The sequence below is a fragment of the Cherax quadricarinatus genome, chromosome 72 (genome assembly GCF_038502225.1).
Source record: "Cherax quadricarinatus isolate ZL_2023a chromosome 72, ASM3850222v1, whole genome shotgun sequence".
Taxonomy (NCBI): domain Eukaryota; kingdom Metazoa; phylum Arthropoda; class Malacostraca; order Decapoda; family Parastacidae; genus Cherax; species Cherax quadricarinatus.
In genome coordinates, this window is record NC_091363.1 from 23,624,983 (window position 1) to 23,638,061 (window position 13,079).

General features: G+C 43.2%; 1 protein-coding gene across 1 annotated transcript in view; it reads left to right on the forward strand.

The window, feature by feature from the left end:
• Positions 1-13,079, forward strand: part of LOC138854887 (protein Star-like) — a 144,608-nt gene that overhangs the window by 105,374 nt on the left and 26,155 nt on the right. Inside the window, exon 3 of the mRNA XM_070100477.1 lies at positions 12,109-12,314. Coding sequence (XP_069956578.1) covers positions 12,109-12,314 — 206 coding nt within the window. The remainder of the gene's footprint in view (positions 1-12,108; positions 12,315-13,079) is intronic.

Here is a 13,079-nt window from a genome sequence, read left to right on the forward strand (position 1 = left end):
CACTAACTCTCCTGATAATCAAGGTAAGAACATTCTGGTTGTGGGTGACTCACAGGTAAGATATATGGACCGTGCTTTCTGCAACAGAGATAGGAACGTTAGACAAAGAGTGTGTTTCCCAGGACGGTTACAAAGCTTGCTTTTGCAGTGTTTTAAAAATTGTGGTTGGAGAGTTGAAGGAGGAAGTCTTGCTTCTCCAGGAGGAAATTAGGAGGCTGAAGGTTCACCTCAATGGGTTTAGTGGCTGGAATGTTGGAGGGGAATGAGGCTACCAGCAGCGAGGTGCAGACTGTCTCTCACTGCGAGGAAGCTGTAGGTGGGGAGGCAGCAGTGAGGTGCAGTCCAGCACCTGCTACAAGTGGCAAGTGGTTCCCAGTAATGGGAAGAGCATCAAAATAAGGAAAGTTAATAGAAGATTTGAAGGTAGGAAATCGCTTCTCTGTTCTTCAGGATGAGTGTACCTCAGTGGCCAGTGAAGGTAAAGGTACTACTTCCCCTGAAAATAGTGGTAAGCGCATTCTTGTGCTTGGTGACTCACAGGTAAGATATATGGACTGTGCTTTCTGTAATAGGCATAAAAAGGTGAGCCAGTAAGCGTCTTTCCCTGGAGCTGGTGTTGGTGACATAGTCAACAGGTTGGATAATATCATGTCAGGTAATGGAAACAAGCCCATTGTCTGTCTCAGTGCTGGTGGAAATGATATCAGGAAGGGTGGGAGAGAAGAACCGCTAGATAAGTACAGGTCGGCTAAGGGAAGGGTCCCAAATATATGTAGCATCTTGCCTAGAAGGGGAGTGGGCAAAGAATGGATGTCTAAGGCAATTGGTGTAAATTGCTGGCTAGACAAATACAGCAAGAAACTTGTAATCCCATTCATTGATAAATGGGACAACTTTTATGGCAAACATGATATGTTTTCAAGGGATGGGGTACATCTCTCTGGGGCTGGGGTGGTAGCACTTGCAAACTCAATCGAGAGGCCCATTATTGAAATGCCTAGGATATTAAACTGATAGAAGATAGAGGTATGGGTGTGTGTGGGAAACAGTCAGGTTGCAACACGAGGGTTGCAAAGAGTAAATGTATAAAAGACATTCATCATGAAGTTACAAATATAGACAATAGATCAGGTCAGCAAACAAAGGGAGACAGCAGAGGACAGCAAGGGACTATCTCCCTTAAGGTCTCCTATACTAATAGCAGGAGTGTAAGAAATAAGATAGATGAGCTAAGATTAATTGTAAATGAAGGTAACATAGATATCATTGCTATAACAGAAACCTGGCTCAATCTGAAAGATAGAGAGATGCCTTCTGAATGTCACTTACAAAGCTATAAATTATTCCACACTGACAGGGTCAACAGGAAAGGTGGTGGAGTAGCGATGTATGTCAGAGACAATTTAAATTGTTGTGTTAGACAAGAAAAGATATAAAATTTGAAGCCTCAGCCACTGAATCTGTTTGGTTACAGCTTCTTGAGGGCCGTGAAAAACTAATTTTTGGTGTGATTTACAGGGCCCCAAATCTTGATAGGGAGTGCAGTAAACTTCTATGGGATGAAATTCATAAGGCATCTACATACAAAAATGTTGTGATAATGGGAGATTTCAACTACAGACAGATTGACTGGAGCAATTTGACTGGAAATTTAGAGTCAAGTGACTTTCTTGATACGATTCAGGATTGTTTTTTAAAACAGTTTATCACAGAACCAACTAGAGGAAATAACCTGCTTGACTTGGGTCTTGTCAGCAGGGAAACGCTAATTAATAATCTTGAGGTTAATGATGAGCTTGGGAAAAGTGATCACAAATCACTCAGTTTTAATATATCATGGAATTCCCTTAATAATGTCAATCAAGTCTCTGTCCCTGACTTCTGCTTGGCTGATTTCATAGGACTGAAAAATTACTAGGGTGGGCTGAACTGGAATGACCTGACTATGGGTCAGGTAGGTGGTGATGGTTGCCGATATGATGCTTTCCAGGGCATAGTTCTAGCTACTCAGACAACTTATGTTCCAAATAGGGAAATCAGATCAAACAAAAATGATCCTAAATGGATGAGCAATAGGTTAAAACATCTCATTGGTCAAAAGAGAGGCATATATATAGGCAAATCAAAAGAGGAGAGGGGCAATTAAGAAATCAATATATTCAGTTAAAGAGAGAAATAGAGAAGGAAATAAGAAAAGCAAAAAGAGATTATGAGGTTAAAGTTGCAAGAGAATCGAAGACTAACCCAAAAGGATTCCTTCATGTATACAGAAGTAAGATCAGGGACAAGATAGGCCCACTCAAAAGTTACCCAGGAAATGTGTAGAATTTTTAACACATTCTTCCTCACAGTTTTTATACAGAAAAATACTAGCAATATTCCAGAAATAAGAAAATATGTAGAACAGGATGATAAACTATGCACGATTAGGGTCACAAGTGACATGGTCCTTAGGCAAATAGATAAATTAAAACCTAACAAATCCCCAGACCCTGATGAACTGTACACAAGGGTTCTAATGGAATGTAAAGAGAAGCTTAGCAAACCTTCGGCTAATCTATTCAACATATTACTACAGACTGGCATGGTGCCAGATAAGTGGAAAATGGCAAATGTGATACCTATTTTCAAAGCAGGTGACAGGTCCTTAGCTTCGAACTATAGACCAATAAGCCTAACATCGTAATAAAGTTGGTAGAATTACCGACAATATGTAAAGTAAAAGGACACAAGTGCAACTAATGTGACATTTATTGTGGCAACGTTTCGCTCTCCAGGAGCTTTATCAAGCCATTACAAACAATACATGGACACAGAGGGTATATAAAGGCTCAGAGTGAGGTGAATACTAGTGAGGTACCATTTCGATGTTCACTAGTGGTAGTAGTAGTAGTAGTAGTAGTAGTAGTAGTAGTAGTAGTAGTGGTAGTGACAAAAGTAATAGAGTATGGTAGAGCAATTAATTCGTACATGAGTAAAAGGATATAAAAGCTATTACTTGGGTAACATAAAAATAGGTTGGACAAATATAAACTCTCTGTGCTTTGTGTAGTATAACAGGAGAGACTATGTGATGGCAGGGTTTACTGTTTTCAGGAGGATTCTTGCTAAGACTTCGGAGATGGTGAAGCTGCCGTTGTTTTGTTTAATTGTATTCGAAACAGCGATCAGTGCTGATTCGAGGCACTTGCGTCTGCGGAAATTAGTTTCTTTGATCACTAATTGGGCGTCTCTGAATTTCATGAGATGACTGGTGGAATTTCGGTGTTGTACACAGGCGTTGTTCAGGTTATCGTTCCTACATGCGTAAATGTGTTCATTGAGGCGGGTGTCGAGGTTTCTGGCTGTTTCACATACGTAAATCTTGTCACAGCCTCCACAGGGTATAGTGTAAACTCCTGCATTGACTGGTTCGTGGTGCTTGGATTTTGTCCTGGTTATATCCTTTATTGAAGTGCTTGAAGCGATGGCGACTCTGGTGTTAGCTTGTGAAAGTGCTTTTGAGACGTTCAGTGCAATGGTTTTAAGCCTAACATCCATAGTGGGAAAATTTATGGAATCAATAATTGCTGAGGCAGTTCGTAGCCACCTTGAAAAGCATAAATTAATCAACGAATCTCAGCATGGTTTTACGAAGGGGCATTCCTGCTTTACAAATTTATTAATTTTTTCACTAGGGTATTTGAAGAGGTAGATCATGGTAATGAATATGATATTTTGAATATGGACTTCAGTAAAGCTTTTGACAGGGTCCCACATCAGAGACTTTCGAGGAAAATTAAGGCACATGGAATAGGAGGAATTTTTTTTTTCCTGGATAGAAGCATGATTGACAAATAGGCAGCAGAGAGTTTGCATAAATGGGGAGAAATCAGAGTGGGGAAGCGTCACGAGCGGTGTTCCACACGGGTCATTGTTGGGCCCCCTGTTGTTCACAATCTACGTAAACGACATCGATGAGGGCATAAAGAGCGACGTAAGCAAGTTTGCCGATGACACCAAAATAGGCAGTCGAATTCATTCTGACGAGGGCATTAGAGCACTCCAGGAAGATTTGAATAGATTGATGCAGTGGTCGGAGAAGTGGCAGATGCAGTTTACTATAGACAAATGCAAAGTTCTAAATGTTGGACAGGAAAATAACCATGCCACATACAAACTAAATGATATGGATCTTAATTTTACGGATTTCGAGGAAGATTTAGGAGTTCTGGTTAGCAGTAATCTGAAACTAAGACAACAGCGCATAAGTGTTCGTAATAAAGCTAACAGAATCCTTGGCTTCATATCAAGAAGCATAAATAATAGGAGTCCTCAGGTTGTTCTTCAACTCCGTATATCCTTGGTTAAACCTCATTTAGATTATGCCGCACAGTTTTGGTCGCCGTATTACAGAATGGATATAAATGCTCTGGAAAGCGTTCACAGGAGGATGACAAAGTTAATCCCATGTATCAGAATCATCCCTATGAGGATACACTGAGAGCCCTGAATCTGCACTCTCTAGAAAGGCGTAGAATTAGGGGAGGAGGGGATATGATTTAGGTGTATAAATGGAAGACAGGAATAAATAAAGGGGATGTAAATAACGCGCTGAAAATATCTAGCCTAGACAGGACTCGTAGCAATGGTTTTAAATTGGAAAAATTCAGATTCAGGAAGGATATAGGAAAGCACTGGTTTGGTAATAGAGTTGTGAATAAGTGGAACAGTTATAGAGGCTAAAACTTTGTGTAGTTTTAAAAATAGGTTAGATAAATACATGAGTGGGTGTGGGTGGGTGTGAGTTGGACCTGATTAGCTTGTGCAACTAGGTCAGATGCCGTGTTCCTTCCTTAAGTGAATGTGACCTGACCTGACTAGGTTGGGGCATTGGCTTAAGCCGGTAGGAGTCTTGGACCTGCCTCGCATGGGCCAGTAGGCCTGCTGCAGTGTTCCTTCTTTATGATGGTCTTATAATGGGAACAAGCCCATCATCTTAGTGCTGGTGGAAACTGCTCCAACGGGTTGCATTCTTTCAAGTAACTGCAACTGGACCACTTCATGACCACCAAGGTCGCATTTCGACACACTTTCATATGGTTTAGAAAGACACGTAAGCAAACACTATGACATATTTATTAGAAAACGTTTCGGTCCTGGGACCTTGATCACTTCTAACATACATGTATAAATGTATAATGTTCGCCAAGACCATAGTCCTGGCACGGGTCCCAATCTTGCGATGACCCGTCTTCCTAACATACTTAAGCACCACCAACCCAACAACACAGGAGTCACATGATTTCATCGTCTACCCGTCCTCATCATAGGTAGAGGTTGTTTTGATAAGGACCTGCCTCGCATGGGCCAGTAGGCCTTCTACAATGTTCCTCCATTCTTATGTTCTTATGACATTCCTGAGGTCACGTGCGTCATACCTCACTCTCCGCCTATATATATATAATGTCTTTCTACCTTCTAACATACAGAGGTAGAAAGACATTATATATATAGGCGGAAAGTGAGGTGTGACGCACGTGACCTGAGGAATGTCATAAGAACATAAGAATGGAGGAACATTGTAGAAGGCCTACTGGCCCATGCGAGGCAGGTCCTTATCAAAACAACCTCTACCTATGATGAGGACGGGTAGACGATGAAATCATGTGACTCCTGTGTTGTTGGGTTGGTGCTGCTTAAGTATCATGTATGCCAATGTTTTTGAAATTTTTTAGTTTCCAGTGTTGCGTTCTATAGTGTCGGTGACGGCGATTAGTGAGGCTTCTAGGCACCGTCGGCGTCTGAGGTCTGGTTCGGTGAGAACGAGTTGTGCCTCATTCCAGTTCATCAAATGCCCCGTGGAGTCTCTGTGGAGGACACATGCGTACCTTATATCGTCTCTGTTAGAGGCATTTCGATGCTCATTCAGGCGGACTGCAAGATCTCTGCCTGTCTCGCCTACATATTTCTTGGGACAGAACCCACAGGGGATAGTGTAGACGCCTGCTGTAGAAGTTAGAGGTGTGGGGCTGCGTTTCGTAGTGAGGTCTTTGATAGATGATGTGTTTATGGTGGAAACGTTGATGTTGCTCATAGCAAGTGCCCGGCGAGTATTCGTGGCAACATCACCACATGGGAGTACTATGAACTGCTTAGGGGGCTGTTCCATGGGCGGTTTGTTGAGGATAGCTTGTGCCTTGAGTCTGCAATCTCGGATGAAGAAAGATGGGAACTGAAGACGTGTAAAGGCTTGTGTTATATAAGTGCATTCTTCTAGAAAACAAGGGCTGGAGATGCGAAGAGCTCTCAAGAAGAAGCCAATGAGGACTCCTCTCTTAGTGCGGGTGTCTTGGTGTGAATAAAAGTGTATAAGATCGTCCTTGTTGGTAGGTTTTCTATACACTTTGAAGAGAAGTTTGTCACTGTCGGGAGATCTGCACAGTAGAACGTCGAGGAAAGGAAGTTTGCCATCATTTTCGAGTTCAAGTGTAAACTTTATTGATGGTTCAACTGCATTGATCTTGTTGAGAAGGGCCTGGATATTGAGATGTCTCGGATAGAAAACCAATACATCATCAACGTATCTTAGCCAGGTAACGGTGTTGGGAATGAGGGTGCTGAATTTCTCTGTCTCCAGGTTTTCCATGAAGAGGTTGGCAAGCACAGCACTGAGCGGGCTGCCCATTGCCATCCCAAAGCACTGTTTGTAACAGTTGTCCTGATACTTGAAGAAGTTGAAATTAACACAAAGTTCCACTAGATTGATGAAATCTAGAAGAGGTAAAGGGAGGTCGTGGTTTTCAGTGAGCCTCTGTCTCAGAATGTTGATTGCAGCGTCAGTAGGAACGTTGGTAAAGAGGGCTGTGACATCGAAGGAAGCCATGCTTTTGTTTTTGACATTCAGGTTGGAAATTCAGGAGAGAGGGTCACCTGAGTGTTTGAGGTGGGCTTGGCAGATGGTGCCCAGAAGCGCTGAAAGGCATTTGGCAAGGTGGCCGGCTAGTCTGTGTGATGCACTCCCTATACCCGAAGTGATAGGCCGTAGTGGGATGCGAGGTTTGTGTGTCTTAGGAAGGCCATACAGGCGTGCTGGTTTCGGTTGACCTGATAAAAGTTTAAGTAGTTTTTTGCCTTGTTCTGTCTTTCGTAAGATGCTACGAGCCTTTTGAAGAAAAGTCAAGCCCACCTCAAACACTCAGGTGACCTTCTCTCCCGAATTTCCAACCTGAATGTCAAAAACAAAAGCATGGCTTCCTTCGATGTCACAGCCCTCTTCACCAACGTTCCTACTGACGCTGCAATCAACATTCTGAGACAGAGGCTCACTGAAAACCACGACCTCCCTTTACCTCTTCTAGATTTCATCAATCTAGTGGAACTTTGTGTTAATTTCAACTTCTTCAAGTATCAGGACAACTGTTACAAACAGTGCTTTGGGATGGCAATGGGCAGCCCGCTCAGTGCTGTGCTTGCCAACCTCTTCATGGAAAACCTGGAGACAGAGAAATTCAGCACCCTCATTCCCAACACCGTTACCTGGCTAAGATACGTTGATGATGTATTGATTTTCTATCCGAGACGTCTCAATATCCAGGCCCTTCTCAACAAGATCAATGCAGTTGAACCATCAATAAAGGTTACACTTGAACTCGAAAATGATAGCAAACTTCCTTTCCTCGACGTTCTACTGTGCAGATCTCCCGACAGTGACCAACTTCTCTTCAAAGTGTATAGAAAACCTACCAACAAGGACGATCTTACACACTTTTATTCACACCAAGACACCCGCACTAAGAGAGGAGTCCTCATTGGCTTCTTCTTGAGAGCTCTTCGCATCTCCAGCCCTTGTTTTCTAGAAGAAGAATGCACTTACATAACACAAGCCTTTACACGTCTTCAGTTCCCATCTTTCTTCATCCGAGATTGCAGACCTCAGACGCCGACGGTGCCTAGAAGCCTCACTAATCGCAGTCACCGACACTATAGAACGCAACACTGGAAACTACAAAATTTCAAAAACATTGGCATTCATGATACTTAAGCAGCACCAACCCAACAACACAGGAGTCACATGATTTCATCGTCTACCCGTCCTCATCATAGGTAGAGGTTGTTTTGATAAGGACCTGCCTCGCATGGGCCAGTAGGCCTTCTACAATGTTCCTCCATTCTTATGTTCTTACGTACTTATGACATTCCTCAGGTCACGTGCGTCTCACCTCACTCTCCGCCTATGTATATAATGTCTTTCTACCTCTGTATGTTAGAAGTGATCAAGGTCCCAGGACCGAAACGTTTTCTAATAAATATGTCATAGTGTTTGCTTACGTGTCTTTCTAAACCAACTTGTCGGTATTTATTACCAAGGTTTATACCACTCTTTCATATACACACTTCATCATCTGAAAGTCGAGAAGATAGGGCAGGCATTGCAGCTAAGACTCTCCATTATCCTATGCCATTACTAGGATTCACTTGCCTCATAAAACAAGGTTACCATGATCACTTGACCGTTTCCTAGGTCACTTTATTCCACACAGGTAACACTAATACTTCTGGAAAGTCAAAGTAGGTTGGGACATCTCACACTCTTAATTGTCTCTCATGGCTAGCAGGACATCCCCGCATACTGGTCGTACAGTTTGGCCAGCATGACAGCATATACCTCCATACCACCCATGGCAGCACGCTGGTCCCAGCAGCTGGAGTGCATCCCCAAGGCTTGCGTCCTTCCACATGTCCAAGGATACCAGCTCCTTCATAGTAGACTTTCCTTTCCTGGCACACCAGCCAGAATCCCTCATACACCACTGCAGCATCACCACTATCATCTCCTGAGCTAGGCAACATCGCAGCATCATAGCAAGGCTACAGTATCGCAGCACGGCCACAGCATCGCAGCACGGCTCCAGCATCGCAGCATCACAGCATGGCAGCTTCACAGTACCACCTCAGTAGACCCAGCATGGCAGCAGTACAGCACGGCCTCAGCGAAGCCCACGGCATCAGACAGCCTCATCTCAGTAAACCGTAGCATCATCAGTAGCCAACATCAGCAGTAGCAGGCAATGGTCAGATGCTCGAGGTGAGGTGAGGTCACTTCAGATCATTAAGAGAGGTGCGGTCACCCACCCCTAGGAACTGCGAGTAACTGGCAGTTCGCGGGTAATGGTCACAGAGGCTGGGTGACGCAGATACCCACTACAATGGAATGCAGACCAGGGCAGCAAAACAGCAACTGGGACACATCATCTGGGTGACTGGGCACATTAGGTGGATAACAATAATAGGCAGTTCTTCAATGGGTGGCAGTTGTGGATGAGTCTTCCAAGGAGGTCTGGGTGACTTCTCGTTCCTCTGTAAATATTCAGTTTCGGCCAGTAATTGTGTCCCCCAAGAGTCTCACCCAAACACTCATAACTTCTGCCATTTATCCCAAACCAACACACAACTCCACCAAATATGATATTGCAACCACAGAATTACTCAGACCCACGATCAAAAATAGATCAGCTTAGGGCACTGTGGGTATAATATCACACAGATATTTACTTTAGCTGTACGCACAAAAAAATAGTAGCATAACATAAGTATAACCGAGCACTCAAAAGACACATGGGACTGGTTCCTACTACAAAAATAAGAACTGCCACCGCTTAAACACCATGCTATATAGGGTGGGCGTTGGGAACGGACAGATAATTGGGGAATAAGGGAGTAATCGGGGTAAACGAAGGGAGTAGGCAGGAGACAGAAGTGAGGAGGAGGAAGGAGGTAGATAGGTAGGTATGACAGGTCAGTGGTAACCACCATGGCACTCATTAACTCTATACTACTCACTACCGTATAACTCGCCCACTCTACACTCACTCCACCATTTATAAACAAAATAAATATTAAGGAAGAGAAATAACAGGGACAGTAAATATTACTGTTCTACTCAAACACAGTTTATTATTAAATCCTTGTACTATAATATATTTGGGAACAGGAGAACAATATTTGGATTAGATAAATGGGGATTGTACACATAAGCAATGATGCAAGGAATACAATCAACTGACGAAACAGAATATAACATACAGTATAGTTCAGAGGACAGTTCACCACAGGAACTCAGTCACACACAGGCAACAGCTCTCCCTGAATCTCTAGCCCAGAGCTCTGCACACAGGCCAGAGCTCTGCCATAATCTCTAGCCCAGAGCTCTGCACACAGGCCAGAGCTCCACCAGAATCTCTCGCTCAGAGCTCTGCACATAGGCCAGAGCTCTGCTCGAATCTTCAGCTCAGCCGTTTCCTTGAGCTTATATGGTCCTTAAAGCACCTCCTCCCCCTATGAGGAGTACACCACGTGTTTTTACCTGACGCCAAGACCTGATGCCAGTTCAAGAACAAAAGACCTTAGACTTAAGCTGAGAGACGTGTCGGACAACTATTTGCCAAGGTAAGGTGTGTGATGATTTACTGGTCAATTAGGTCTCTCTTAGTGAGCTCACAAGCAAAGTGACCTACATCACAATCGGAGGATCTCATCTTGCAAATTAAGACACGGATCTCACCTTCAAAGACCTCATCAATGTAGCTACCGAATCTGCTAGAAAAATGATTTGATAGACAATGAAAACCTTCAAATCAAGGGACCCAATGCCCATGATCCTCTTCAAATCGTTTGCTCCCTGTAGGCTGGAATACTGCTGTACAGTAACTGCCCCCTTCAAGACTGGCGAAATTGCTGACCTGGAGAGTGTACAAATAACTTTCACGGCACACATAAGTACGGTAAAACACCTAAATTACTGGGAACGGTTGAAGTCCCTTGATTTGTATTCCCTGGAGTGCAGGCGAGAGAGATACATGATAATATACACTTGGAAAATCCTATAAGAATTAGTACCAAACTTGCACATGAAAATCACTCTCTGTGAGAGCAAAAGACTCTGCAGGAGACGCAACATTCCCCCAATGAAAATCAGGGCCCCCACTAGTACACTGAGAGATAACACAGTAAGTGTCAGGGGCTCAAGACTGTTCAACTGCCTCCCAGCATACATAAGGGGGGTTACCATAGACACCTGGTTGTCTTCAAGAAGGCACTGGACAGACACATAGTCACTACCTGTTAGGTAGTGGTTCGTATGTCAGTTTGCGTGAGGCTAGCAGTAACAGCCTGGGTGATCAGACTCTGATCCGCCACGAGGCCTGGTATCAGACCGGGCCACGGGGGCGTTGACCCCCGAAACCCTCTCCTGGTATACTCCAAGAAGATTTGAACAGACAGCTGCAGTGGTCGGAGAAGTGGCAGATGCAGTTTAATATAGACAAATGCAAAAGTGATAATGTTGGACAAGAAAATAACCAAGCCACATATAAACTAAATAATGTAGATCTTAATACTACTAATTGCGAAAAGGATTTAGGAGTTCTGGTTAGCAGTAATCTGAAACTAAGACAACAGTGCATTAGTGTTGACAATAAAGCGAACAGAATCGTTGGCTTCATATCAAGGAGCATAAATAATAGAAGTCCTCAGATTGTTCTTCAACTCTATAAATCCTTGGTTAGGCCTCATTTAGGTTATGCTGCACAGTTCTGGTCACCGTATTACAGAATGGATATAAATGCTCTGGAAAACGTACAAAGGAGGATGACAAAGCTGATCCCATGTATCAGAAATCTTCCCTATGAGGATAGACTGAGGGTCCTGAATCTGCACTCTCTAGAAAGGCATAGAATTAGGGGGGATATGATTGAGGTGTATAAATGGAAAACAGGAATAAATAAAGGGAATGTAAATAGCCCGATAGAAACATGTAGCCATGACAGGACTCGCAGCAATGGTTTTATGTTAGAGAAATTCAGATTCAAGAATGATATAGGAAAGCACTGGTTTGGTAATAGAGTTGTGGATGAGTGGAACAAACTCCCTAGTACCGTCATAGAAGCTAAGACGTAGTGTAGTTTTAAAAATAGGTTAGATAAATACATGAGTGGGTGTGGGTGGGTGTGAGTTAGACTTGACTAGGTTGTGCTAATAGTTCTGATGCCGTGCTCCTTCCTTTTAGGTGTGCACCACATACTCTGGAAAGCATTAGACAGCAGCTGTAACTAATATTGTGTATTACAGAAGGATGGATTCTTCGTGGAGGTTGGCGCCGTTGACGGAGAATACTTAAGCAACTCGTTGTACTTCGAGAGAAATCGGGGCTGGACGGGCCTTCTGATAGAACCTTTTCCAGAAACCTACAAACAACTTTTAAGTAAACAAAGAAAGGCTTACTCAATTAACGCAGCACTTGCCTTGAACAACGTTTCCTCTGAAGTTATCTTTACGTAAGAACTTTTGACTTGTTGAGAGAACATGGCTAGAATTTTTATAACTGGCACTTACTCTATTGAGTATTCTAGTATTTTGCATTGTTTTTGCAGAGCACCAAATTTAAAAACTTGCAGAAAATATGTAATTTCAAAACATGTGCATCTCCATACCCTAACGTTTCCCATATGGGAAGTTTATGCGCCCTGCCTGTATCCTCTATACTACTTACCCCATGAGGCAGTAACTAAAAAAAAAAATCAAACGAACTCCAAGACTAGGTTGATAAGTTCCTACTGCGGTGAGCTTTAGGATTAGGTTGTAACAAACAACTGTCATTGAATAAACAGAAAGATGGACAGGGGACATGAACCGCAGTCTGTAAATTGACATCATATAGACTCAAGCTGAGGTATGTACCGAGAAATGTTGCGGTCAGAAGGATTCAGACTCGTGTGTGGAGAATGGCATATCCACCAAGTGACGCCTTAGATCACTCAGCTACAGATACCTCAAAAAGCTAGCTAGCCATGTTTGTTCCTAGCCACGGGCGCACCAGTGAGCCTCAGGTATGGTTTACAGTTATGTCCTCCTAAATAACAAAAAAAGGCACAATACAGTGACTGGAACGATACACAAATAACCCGCACATAGAAGAGAGGAGCTTACGACAACGTTTCGGTCCGACTTGGACCATTTACAAAGTCACTTTGTAAATGGTTTAAATCGGACCGAAACGTCGTCGTAAGCTCCTCTCTTCTATGTGCGGGTTATTTGTGTAC